The sequence below is a fragment of the Bidens hawaiensis genome, unplaced genomic scaffold, assembly GCF_021521415.1.
Source record: "Bidens hawaiensis isolate Kalapana, Puna unplaced genomic scaffold, B.hawaiensis_p1.1 tig00026908_1, whole genome shotgun sequence".
NCBI lineage: Eukaryota > Viridiplantae > Streptophyta > Magnoliopsida > Asterales > Asteraceae > Bidens > Bidens hawaiensis.
The window spans coordinates 1-13,588 of NW_027494345.1; the positions used below are offsets into that span (position 1 = coordinate 1).

The window sequence follows — 13,588 nt, forward strand, 5'->3', positions numbered from 1 at the left end:
GGACTTGTTAAGGCCTGGTGCCGATTTGACATCCCTAATGACGAGTTCATCAGGCAAGAGAGAATGCATTCTGTAAACACTTGTAAACTCTTCGGTTAGCGAGTAAGGCACGCCATGATTGTTGGGTTTGTTTAACCCTACAAGACCTCCCAATATAGGTCCCCCAACATGCCCAAATGTATCCTTGAATCTTTTCCCCAATAACCCATACCTAAATGTATCAAATTGCAACAAAGTATTACTAATGGTACTAAGTACTAACACATAAAACCAGATTTATTAGCTGGTTAAAAAAAATAAGTATTATGGTTAGTTAATTACCAGTTAGCTCTCATTCCAGCTTTAAGCATGTCAGTTTTGAGAAGCTCAATGGTCCAATCAATGGTGTGGATCTTTGCGATCACCGCAGAAGTTACTAGTCTTGCGTGACGATATAGATCTTCATCATCCAAATCAGGATATTCTTCCTGATTACGTATCATTAGTATATTAATTGTAAGTGCGAAATTCATGCTACTAGCTGGCAGTTAAATTGAAAAGGATAACTGCATACCTTTAAGGCATCACAAACAGCATTGTGCTCGCGAATGAAGAGAGCTTGCAAAGTTGAGACCCCAATCCAACTGTTACGAATGTCGCCTGCTATGGGCAGTCCGTTATCGTCATGTTGGAGGAGGCTGTCTTCTGCAATCCTGAGCTTTCCGTCAATGAACGTTCTAACATGACGCGCAGCGCTTGAAGTGCTTCCATACACTGCACTCCCATCCCTGCACGTTTAATCCCGCTCTTAATAACTTATTTTATACATATTAATAAATGAAAGTTTTAAATGCAAAAAAACTATATTCATACCACCAAGGAGTCCTGATGTTCCGATGGCCTTTCGGAATGCCAGTAAGACCGGTATCAACTTCTTTTGTTGCGTAAAACTTGAAGGACTTTAGAGGGCATTCACTGGCTACATTTGCGGGTGCCTTAAGCTCAACCTGCGATTTTAATCCAATTTTAGTTATGTGTTAATTCTCAATTCATTCTTAATATATTCTTATATCCGTATAGATTGATCAAGATTAATTATTATACGTAAATGGAGCATTAATCGAACCTGTCTTGTTTCTTCGAGATGATCAATCCAATCATGAATCATGAACTGAATCCATGAAGCAGCAATCACATTGAATTGTTTTCCAGTGTCTATAAGTTTTTTACGTGCTAAGAGCTTTGTTGCTATTTCCATTGGATCTGGCTTCAACAGCTGCATAAATTAAACTTACTTTAGTACATGTCTCATGCTACTCATTAATTACTATGATTTAATATGATCATAAGAATTAATTGACATTAAGTGAAAAATAAAGGAGTTTATTTTAGTTATAAGTAAAAGATAAATAACTAATGATTTATATTCAACATAATCAATTATCTTTGTAACAAGAAATTAATAACTATACGTGTTTACACCTTTTTCTCTTATCTTTTTTATTTTCTATCTTTTCACATTGATCCATTAACCATGATTATTACAGATTTAAAGTATATCATATCATTTCACAAAAATAATTAAATTGGACAAAACTAATCACATCTAGCAAAAGGAAGTCAAGTCAATGTAATTTTTAATAGACAAATCATATAAATGGAAAGTAATTGCATAAAAAAAGTTTTAATATTTTTTAGCTATCAATGATACTGGTCTTGTATCTACCAAGCTACCAGCTGTTTTTAGTTATACTTTAATGCAATTTCAGAAGATTGTTCAAGTGCTGCCAATAAGTAATAACTACATTATACACAAGAAAAGAAATATATAAAAAAAACATATTAAACAATCTTTATGGTCTATAGCAAATTTAAAACTTAAAGACAGACACAATTCATTAATTTGATGATCAATTAATACGTTATTTAATTTTTCAATTATTTTTTTAGATAATGTTGATGATTAATTTGATATGATATATACTAAGTTTAAGGATATATCTATGAATTTAAGTTAATCTACATATCATCCTGCACATCTTACAGACAGCTTTACCAAAGCAGATTGCTTTAATGCAATTTTAATGGTGATATATGCTAGAAGCCGATCGATATATACCTTATCTTCCTGATCAACAGGGAGCATGTTACGGCCAAAGAAAGTTCCTTCATTCTCATCACCTACATTTAAAGGAATGTTGTGACCGGAATCAAACTGAACCTCCACCCGAGTTTTCCCAACATTGAGCAAATTATACTTGTCATGAAGAATTCGACGAATAGCCAAGTAAGCAAGCCCTAAGAACACGGGGAAACGATGCCACCCGATCCCAGACTTATCGACACCATTGTAGGGGTATGGTATTAAACCCGGTTTACAATCCTAAATTTATTATATTTGGTTTGTTTTATTATATGGGCTAATACATTTGTTATTGGGCTGAGGAGGTTTGTGGAGGTAGCCCTAATTGGGCTAGGCCCATTAGGGTATCATGATGGTGGCCATGAGACTCTATATAAGGAGGTCTTCACCTCCTTATCATGAGGATGCTCAGTAGGTGCCACCACCAGTTTTTGTGTCTGTGAACAAGAGATCTTCAAGATCATCTTAGCGGTCACCTCCACACCCCCAAAACGCCACTGCAGATCGCGAGCAGCCGGAGGAGAGGATCAGCAGACCAGGATGCGGTTCATTCATCTCGAAATCCGTGGAAGCTCCGTCATGGGTCAGGTCAGATTCCATTTCGTGCTTCGACATTGGCGCCATCCGTGGGACGGCAATGAACCACACTGGCCTCTCTACTCGGCCCTCCGATCCGTTCATCAAAATCTCAGGAAGAACCACCAAGCTTTTGGGGAAAACCATTAGATCTATGTTTTCAGATCTGGAAAATACTTCCAGATCTGGAAGATGCAGGAGGAAACCACCAAGCTTTTGGGGGAAATCCTTAGATCTGTGTTTTCAGATCTGGAAGAAACAGGAAGAAAACAACGAGCTTTTGGGGAAAACCCTCAGATCTGGGTTCGTCCGAGCAGCAGCCACACCTCATATTCATAGGTTTATAAACCCTATCAGATCTGTTGGTTTTACATAAAACCTACCTGATGTGGATATTCAAAACCTTTGGGTCGCGCGCGCGCCCAGGCAATTAGTCTGCGCCACAGCGCGCGTGCGCGCGCCCAGAGGCGATTACTCTGCGCCACAGCGCGCGCGCGCGCCCAGGCGATTACTCTGCGCCACAGCGCGCGCGCGCGCCCAGGCAATTACTCTGCGCCTCAGCGGGTCGCGCGCGCCCCCAGGCAATTACTCTGCGCCTCAGCGGGTCGCGCGCGCGCGCCCAGACATGAAGGCAGAGCATGCTCAAGCAATAAGCATGCTCAAGCAGCAAGCATGCTCAAGCAGCAAGCATGCTCAAGCATCAAGCATGCTCAAGCAGCAAGCATTTTCAAGCAGCAAGCATGCTCAAGCATCAAGCATGCTCAAGCAATAAGCATGCTCAAGCAGCAAGCATGCTCAAGCATGCTCAAGCAATATGCATGCTCAAGCAGCAAGCATGCTCAAGCAATAAGCATGCCCAAGCAATAAGCATGCTCAAGCATCAAGCATGCTCAAGCAATAAGCATGCTCAAGCAGCAAGCATGCTCAAGCATCAAGCATGCTCAAGCAATAAACATGCCCAAGCAATAGGCATGCTCAAGCAGCAAGCATGCTCAAGCATCAAGCATGCTCAAGCAATAAGCATGCCCAAGCATCAAGCATGCTCAAGCAGCAAGCATGCTCAAGCAATAAGCATGCTCAAGCAGCAAGCATGCTCAAACATCAAGCATGCTCAAGCATCAAGTACGCTCACGCATATCACATGCTCACGCGTAACGCATGCTCACACATCACAGATGCTCACGCATTCAAAATCTTTAGATTACGCGTCCCACCGCGTATCAACTTCGGGTTCCGCATGCGCGCTCCCGGCGATCACTTCGCCACAGCAGTTTTGCATTCGCGCCACCGCATACAAGTTTTCGCATACATGTTTCGCACTTCCTTTTACTAATTTGAGCAATATGACAACATTATATTGACATCAAATTAAAAAGAAAGCGAAGTAAAACATACATGCGTGAGCTCCAAGCTCAAACGCGTTGACGAGTCTTAACTCTAAAACGTCAGGGCCTTAGCCCAATAATATGAGCTTTAGCTCAAACTAAAAGGTTGGGAATCCTCATAATATCCCGTATGGCTCCGCGCCAAACTTAAGGGTTGGGGACCCTCATAATATCCCATACGGCTCCGCGCCATAGGCTGGGAATCCTCACAATTTCCCATACGGCTCCGCGCCATACTTAAAGGTTGGGAATCCTCAATTTCCCATACGGCTCCCCGCCATACTTGAAGGTTGGGAATCCTCATAAACCCGTCGGCCACGCGCCAGCTTTTATTATCATTACTTTCATTGCCCGTAAGACGCCCCGCGCGCAGGTTTCCATTATTATTACAGCCCGTAAGACGCCCCGCGCGCAGGTTTACATTATTATTACAGCCCGTAAGACGCTTCGCGCGCAGGCTACTATTATTATTAACAGCCCGTAAGACGCCCCGCGCACAGGTTTCCATTATTATTACAGCCCGTAAGACGCCCCGCGCGCAGGTTTACATTATTATTACAGCCGTAAGACGCTTCGCGCGCAGGCTACTGTTATTATTACAGCTTGTAAGTCGCCTCACGCGCCAGCTCAGTTATTATTACAGCTCGTAAGTCACCTCACGCGCCAGCTCAGTTATTACTCTTAGCTCGTAAGACGCCTCTCGCGCGCAGGCTTTATTATTTTCAGCTCGTAAGACGCCTCTCGCGCGCAGGCTTTATTATTTTCAGCTCGTAAAACGCCTCTCGCGCGCAGGCTTTATTATTTTCAGCTCGTAAGACGCCTCTCGCGTGCAGGCTTTATTATTTTCAGCTCGTAAGACGCCTCTCGCGCGCAGGCTTTATTATTCTCATCTCGTAAGACGCCACTCGCGCGCAGGCTTCATTGCTCAGCTTGTAAGACGCCTCTCGCGCGCATGCTTTATTACCTAGCTTGTAAGACGCCTCTCGCGCGCAGGCTTTATTTCTCAGCTCGTAAGACGCCTCTCGCGCGCAAGCTTTATTATCCTTATAACTCGACACCACCATTATCTTAAGGATCACAACGCGTCACCATCATGGAGAAAATCTCCCAGACTCAAGACAATAAAGATAAGGCCGAATAAAAGGGAAAAAACCGCCCTAACACCTTATAAAGTCCAACGCTCCACCTAAGCGCTTGCGCGCCCAGGAGCAACGCTGGACTTGGGGGGGCTTGTAGGGGTATGGTATTAAACCCGGTTTACAATCCTAAATTTATTATATTTGGTTTGTTTTATTATATGGGCTAATACATTTGTTATTGGGCTGAGGAGGTTTGTGGAGGTAGCCCTAATTGGGCTAGGCCCATTAGGGTATCATGATGGTGGCCATGAGACTCTATATAAGGAGGTCTTCACCTCCTTATCATGAGGATGCTCAGTAGGTGCCACCACCAGTTTTTGTGTCTGTGAACAAGAGATCTTCAAGATCATCTTAGCGGTCACCTCCACACCCCCAAAACGCCACTGCAGATCGCGAGCAGCCGGAGGAGAGGATCAGCAGACCAGGATGCGGTTCATTCATCTCGAAATCCGTGGAAGCTCCGTCATGGGTCAGGTCAGATTCCATTTCGTGCTTCGACAACCATGAATGATCTGCACCAAGATAACATATCCCATTGTTTTCGTGTACTAATTGAAACTAGTATAAGTATTGGTTAATGAACATGCATGCATATATAGATTATAAGTATTAACGTACCAAGAAGAGAAACCTGTCGATAAGTGTCATCCGGTTAAAGATTTCATGAAAGTCGGCATGGATGAAGTGCTTGATGGGTGAAAAAAGTAGATGTGTAATGAATGATTTCATTTTGTGTAAGTGAAATGTTTTTGTGAGCTTACAACACCAAGATGGCCTATTTATATAGTTATAATAGATATGGGCACTTTAGACACGTTTGTTTTTTGACTGAATATTCAACGGTTGACAAAGGTTAGTTAAAGACAAAATTTGTGAAGAACCACAACTTGGAAATGTTCTAAGTCGAGATTGTACAACCAGCTCATGCTACGAAACCACTACTCTATACAAACTGCACAAAATTATTTCAAGTGGTGAAATAACACATGGGATTTATAATATTTAATGTATTTAATATGGTTATATTACAATAATATTATCATAGGTGGTGGGTGTACATTATTATCATCCTTTGACTATCTTTCTTTCAAATTAACATCAAACCATTTTTTACCTCTCATATCATCACACCCAGTGTTGTAAAAATCCCGACTAGGCATCGATTAAAGTCTCCACTTCACTGATTACTATTGGTCGGCCAATTAATCAATCAACGGTCAAATCCGGTCAAAATCGATGGTTTTCGACGATATTCTACAAAAATCAGTGGTTTCCGGCGAGATTCCGACCCAAATCAACTATTTTCGGTGAGATTTTAGCAAAAACTAGCCGTCTCCAGCGAGATTCTAACCAATTTTCGATCAATGTTTGTGTTTGTATAAAATTGAAAATTACATATAAAATGTGTGTGTATGTATAAAATTGAAAAATATACATTAAAGTCCGATCTAATTAATCCTGATTAATCTCGACTAATCCCGATTAATCGTTAGTCCTCAACCCATCGCCCGACTACCGACTAGCTAGCGATTTTTGATACCTCAAAGTACATTCAAAATTTCATCCATCCATACAAAATCATTTTTTAATTAAATAATTCAAAAGAATATTGCTAACATTAAATAATAGTAGTAATAATTATTATCTTTCTCATCTAAATATAGCGTTTATAACAGTTATTATTAGTTAGCATATAATAAAATAGAAAAATAAAATAACAGTCATTACTGAAAAAAAGAAAAACAAGACTAAATAAAAGCAATCCCAAATATAATAAAACCAGCCATCAAAGTTTGGATATGCGGATGTGCAATATGCTTCGCAAGTTCCGATCGAAGTGCTTCGGGGGTTATCGTTGAACACCTTTCCGCAAGAATTGCGTAGTTAACTTATTCATTGGTTGGAGAATCGAGTTCATGTTCATGGCTGATCGTTGCACCTTCAACTTTCAAGATCATATTGCGAAAAATAATGTAGTTATATGCACTTAGCTTATTGGACACCAAAAGCTATTTCCTCATCCTTTCTTCTCAACTTTTTGGGCTGTCTTAAACCATATCCGGTTTTTCTCATGTGGATAAGCAACTGATTTCACAAAAGTTGGGTGTATATGCAAGCTAATAACCATGCTTATATTGTCTCCCATTACTACAAAAGGACATATGTGTGCAATTTTGTATACAACTTCATTGAATAGTGGATATCGATTTAGGATGTGAGAACTTAATTGGAATCGCCAACACCAAAGAATGTGTGCCGAATCTATAAATGTGACATCTTGAAACTTTTGTGTCAGATATATAAACTTTATAAGTATAAGGGTCATTTGGTCATAAAGCCAAAGTTAAAGTTTAGGGTCCAATTTGTAATTTTGTAAAAGTTGCTGATAGCATACTTTTATCCTTTTTGCCTACAGGATGAGCATGGGCAGCGAACCGCTAGCCCACAAGTTGACGGTCAATCACGTAGCCATGAAGAGATCGAACCCAGAGCTAACACATCATCAGCGACTAATCGTCAACCAGTGTCACGCTTCAATCGAAAACACCCTAGTTGTCAATGCAGTGTTTTATAACATTTATTTAAACTAGTTAGGCTCTATTTTAGGGTATAGTCAAACCTTGGTATTATAAGTTGGTTTTTATACAAAAGATTTGATAAACAAATGTTTTTTTCATACTGATGAAACGTCTATATAAAGCAGAATTAAACGAAATAGTTTTTAAAACCACAAAACAAGTAAACGTTTTAACAAATGTTTGAAACCATAAAACCAAACCTAATAAGGTCCACGGCTAGATCCTACGAAGATCTAAACGTTTATGCGAATCTATTATGATTATAGGCGAAAGCGAAGCTTACTAGACCAAGCTTATCAACGGAAACATAAAGGTGAATATGTTGAACATGTACAACTTTTTATCAAACAAATATACGATTACACAACATAGTAATTTTTGTTTTAAAAGAGTCAGAAAATATTTACATGGGACAATCAAATCCATAAATGTTATAACACAAGATAGAAAATAAAACACCCAGATTAATTACATATGTCTAGATCCATGCATATATGATTACATGACAGGCATGTCATAAGTAAGTCTCAATATATGCTTATCAACTTCAGGGCTAGGTGACAAGGTCCACGGGGTAGTTACTTGTGTGTATTATTAGTGGGTACAATAAGGCTGCGACAGAGCAACCTACTGAGTTTTAGAAAACTAGATATGTTTTTTAATGAAATTTTAAAGTGCTTTTAAGTAATGTTTCATCAGCATATAACTGACGTGTTTTTAAAAGTGTTTCAAGCGATCAAGTTTATAAAGTGATACAAGATATGAGATAACGACACTATGGCTTATGACAATTAAATCATTGTATTTTGCTGCAACACTTCCAAACAATTACTTTTTCCGCCAACAGAGCCGGCTGTTATAAATCTCTCTCTCTCTCTCACACACACATTTAAAAAGACAAATGGTGAAGTTTAGTTTCTTAGGTAATTGCCACAACACTTTCAAACAATTAATTTTTCCCTCATCAACTTTAGTTATAGACTTTGATTCATTAGAATTTTGTCACAAAAGTTTTACACATACTTTTTGGCATTTAAATTTTCCTCAATTTTGACAATGAAACTTTTGACAGTACAAGAGCTTTACAATAACAAATTGAATTGATACTGACTGAGTATCATCGCATACCTACCGTAACATGCGGTAGCTTTTGAACATGTAATACATATAACCAGGCGCTCCGTCACAACATGTGGATATAAATACTTGTTTGTCTTAAGATTTAATATGGTTGCGAATGTCATGTTTGTAAAATTTTAGATTTAGATAAACATATTTATTTAAAATAATAATATAAAAGATTTATTATGGCTGCAAATGTCGTGTTTGTAATATTTAGAATCAGATAAACATAATCTATTTAATATAATAATATAAAAGATTTAATATAGCTGCAATTGTCGTGTTTGTAAAATATTATATTCAGATAAACATGTCTGTTTTAAAATAATAATATAAAAGTTGCTATTTTTCTTGAATAATTGTGTAAGTACGTGCTAGGTTTGTTTAACTGCTCTATAATTAATAAACAACAATTATACATGTGAAAATGCTCAGGACAGTGTTCATATTTGTTAATTTTCGCATAATTATTAATTAATTGTTGTGAAACAAGTCTAATAGTTAACATATAGGAGAAGGAGTTGTAGAGATAAAAGGAGAGATTTCATTGATAGGTGTATCTTACATGATGTAAATAAAGAGAAGATAACTTGGACAATAAGCCTAGTCTATATTAGGTATTGATAACCACCATAATATATATTTATAACACTCCCCTTGGTTATCAACTTAATACGCTTGGAATGCTGCCTCATTAAAAACCTTGCTAGGAAACCCATTGGGACAAAACCATAGCTAAGGGAAAAAGAGTGCAACGCGTATGTCTCCCCCTGATTTATATGCCCATTAAAATGGTAGATATCGATCTTCTGTGAAAGTTGCCCAAAACTTTGTAGTCAATCATTTGTATCTTCGTTCGTTGACATTTGAATCCTTAAGTTGAATGATGTTGTATGATCTTCAGGTGAAAACTTCTATTGCTTCATCTGGTTATGATCCTGTTGTGTTTCTCTGCATCAACAAGACTAACCAAACTTGTTTTGATGGGTTAGTAAAATATAAACACATATTTTCATACCTGAAATATATGTTTTAACCCGTTGTGATGTCTCCTAGTAAAACACATGCCAATAAATATAAATAAAGAAAATAATAATCATATATAGCTAACTGTACAACATAATGCACAAATGCATTTAATTATGGTATTTCCGAACCAATAAAATTCATATTTAGATAGACAATGATATAGAGTCATTGTTAGACATCCTTTAACATGCTAAAAGGATTCACTTTGTCCATGGTAAAATGTCTCAACATTTTCTAGATGCACTTTGATGGATTTATAAACATATAATTATACATATACTTGAACTATAAGTCGAACAATAATCACACCGTGCCAAGGTCTTTCAAAAAGAATTTTCTCTTTAAAAGCTCATAACTTTCTCTAGATGATATGTGCATCATCATTGTAAAATGTGACCCTTTAAGAGTGAAATTTTGATAAAAGTATGGCTACTTATATCCAACTTATCTCCCTCTTTATCAAAATATCTCTTGATTTGTGCCAAGCTCATTTCAAATAGTTTAGTCCATACGTAATAAGCATAAATCCATGCATATTTGCTAATCCATCATGGACTTCTTTTCAACTTGACAAATTATGTATACCCATTCAGTTTTTCAGGATTTTTGTTGCATAAACTTGCTCATTAACATATCATTTTGTATCACATATCAAAAATCCATATTGTACAATTTCTTTGTTTATTGAGATATTGTACTCATCATGTACATTTTATTCTATGTGTATGCTTATTGATGCACATAATTACATCATTAAGATTTATCTATTAATCTTTCAAGTATTCAATTACCTTAGGAAACTCTTCAAGAGTTCCATTATGTTCAACATATTCAATAATCGTAAAGTATTCAAATACGACTCTATACACAACAATCATTATGTTCTCGAGAACTTACTTTACATGATTTGATAATTCAAATCCTTCATAGATTTTCTTGTAAAATCAGTATCAACTGAATAACAATATTTATTGGACGCATGTCAATTCTCTCTTTATATTACCAGACTGTTAAGTTATCGGAAAATCATTGCTTCCACCATTGGAGAATGTGTCTCCTCATATTTAATCATGGGTCTTTGCAAAATCCTTGTGCATTAGTTTTTGCCTTATATCACTTGATGAATAACTCATATACAAGACCCGCTTGTATCTAACACATTTTACAACTTTAGTTGTACGAACTGCTGGTCCAACAAACTTTCTGTTTTTTAGAGAATTCAACTTCGCCCTGTTTGCGTCTTTCCACTTTGGCCAATCATTTTTCATAGGCAGATCTTAAATCTTGATCCTCGTAATTTTCAAGCGCTATATTATATATAAAACTATAACGACGTCGACTTTATTTTGATTCCATATATCTTGTAGACATGATAAAATATAATTTACTGAGATCTCTTTATTTCCAGGTACCTAAGGTTCTTCAAGAACCATCATGTCTAATCTTTTTCAAGAGACCTTTTTACTATACCTCGACTTGACCATCTTTATTACTTGCTTCAATTTTCGAGGAAATTTTACCTTTGGAACCGATCAGTCTACCACGCTACGCGCGTGCGCTAGACTTATTATCAATATGCGTTTGCCCTTCCGGGACAATTAAATTGGAGCATTAGCAGTTCTTATAGGTGTCTTAGTTAGACACTCTCTTTTGGTCAGTGAATCGTCCGGTAAGTGATTCGCTAATCTTTATACATGAATTATCTTTTGAACTTTTAGTTCATATAATTTAGTTTGAGGATCAATGATAATTCATTCCAACTCAATTCGTTTTCCAACTGCTTTATTTCTCCCCCTGATGTTGGGAATGCTAATTCACTGAAGTGAAAACTAATGAGCTATAAACAAATATCACATTAACGACTCTAATATAATCATAGATATCGACGTGAATCCCAACTTCCTTTGTGGCCTCATCTTTGTGTCTTGTGGTGGATTAATTTTAGTATATAACAGACATTATTATGAGAATGTAACATCCCGAAATTTCGAGATAATATTAATTATATTACTTAACAATAGAGGGAAAGATTACTCGGGTTATCAGGAAATAAATAATAGAATAGGAGTTGGTATGGGTCGGGCTAGTGTTGGGAAATGTATGTGGGTCTTGGACTTAGATTGCGTAAGATGGGTTAAATGAGAATGGGCCTTGGGTCCGTGGGCTTGAGAGAGATAAATACCCATCCCAAGCCCAAAATATCATTTATTTCCATCTTTCTCTTTTACACTCCTCAAAAACACACATAACCGACCGAGATTCGAAGCCGAGACCCGAGATTCTGTTGAATAGATCTGAGTTGATAAGGTAAGAACTAATCCAACAAAGCTAATATTACTGAAAATGGTTAGGATTGGATGGGTTAACCGGACCCGAAACCCAACTGCCCAAATCGGACCCCTAAAACGTCGATTTTAGGCCGATTTGATGGTTGGGATTTGTAGGCGCCGATCATACGATTCCGTGGGTACCAAAATCGAGTTATTTGGCTAAGAAACGAAGGAGTTATGGGCAAACAGATCTGCAGCGCGACAACTTCGCCTTCATCCGGGCAACTTCGCCTTCAAGCGATGAACTTCGCCTGCAAGCTAAGTTCGCCTGATGAACTTCGCCTGCAAGCCAAGTTCGCCTGATGATAAGTTCGCCTGAAGCCAAGTTCGCCTGATGGCAACTTCGCTGAAAAGCTAAGTTCGCCTAAATGGTAACTTCGCCTAAAAGCCAAGTTCGCCTGAGGTTTAACTTCGCCTAAAAGCCAAGTTCGCCTAAGGTTTAAACTTCGCCTAAAAGCCAAGTTCGCCTAAGGTATAACTTCGCCTGAAGCCAAGTTCGCCTAAGGTTTAACTTCGCCTGAAGCCAAGTTCGCCTAAGGTTTAACTTCGCCTGAAGTGAAGTTCGTTTATAAAATAAATTAAAAACCTAATGGAAAATGTGTTAAGGCAGTTATCGAAAATAAAATTTTTCCAAGCTGACCTGGCAGCTTAACCCCAGCCAGGGGCTCTGCCCCTTGGACCCCGCTAGGGGCTGCCGCCCCTAGAACCCCGCTGCCAGGGGCGCTGCCCCCGGACCCCCGTTCGTTGTGGGTCATATATAGATAGAAATACAAAACGAGTAGTAGTAGTTAATTGATATATGTAAATATTATACAGTTAGCCGAGCCCAGTTAAAGAATGGAATTACGATCAACGGCGAGCGTAACAGGATCCAGGTGAGTTTCTAGCCCCATTTATGTGTTATGTTTTCGGGGCTGTGTGCATACTCGATATGTTTGTTAATACGCTTATCCTAAGAGATAAGTGTATGCCTTATGTGAATGATATGATATATAGGAATGATTGCTTGATGGTACGTGAACGATCTTCGGATATTGCACGTACTGTCAGGTTGTAACACTATGTGTAAGGTAAGTATGATATGTATGTTTATGTGTATGAACATGATAGAGATAATAGAAGAAAGAAATGATAATGTAGGGTTACGAAAAGGGTACCGAGCCCTACTAATACTCGAGGTATGATGTATGGTTGTATGGTGACGAAGAGGGAATCGAACCCTTCTAATATTCGAAAACAAGGGACCAGACCCTTATAATATCTGTGATGTTAGGGACCAGACCCTTATAATATCTGTGATGTTAGG

General features: G+C 38.2%; 1 protein-coding gene across 1 annotated transcript; it reads right to left on the minus strand.

Annotated features, from left to right (window-relative positions):
- Positions 1-6: 6 nt before the first annotated feature.
- On the minus strand, positions 7-10,830 carry LOC143574435 (alpha-dioxygenase PIOX-like; the record flags this gene model as incomplete). Its single annotated transcript, XM_077059054.1, has 7 exons — positions 10,744-10,830; positions 2,099-2,362; positions 1,106-1,255; positions 853-986; positions 554-767; positions 322-467; positions 7-211 (listed from the first exon to the last, which is right to left on the minus strand). Coding segments are annotated over exons 1-7 (1,200 nt in total), but the record flags the coding sequence as incomplete, so codon positions are not given.
- Between the last annotated feature and the right edge of the window lie 2,758 nt (positions 10,831-13,588).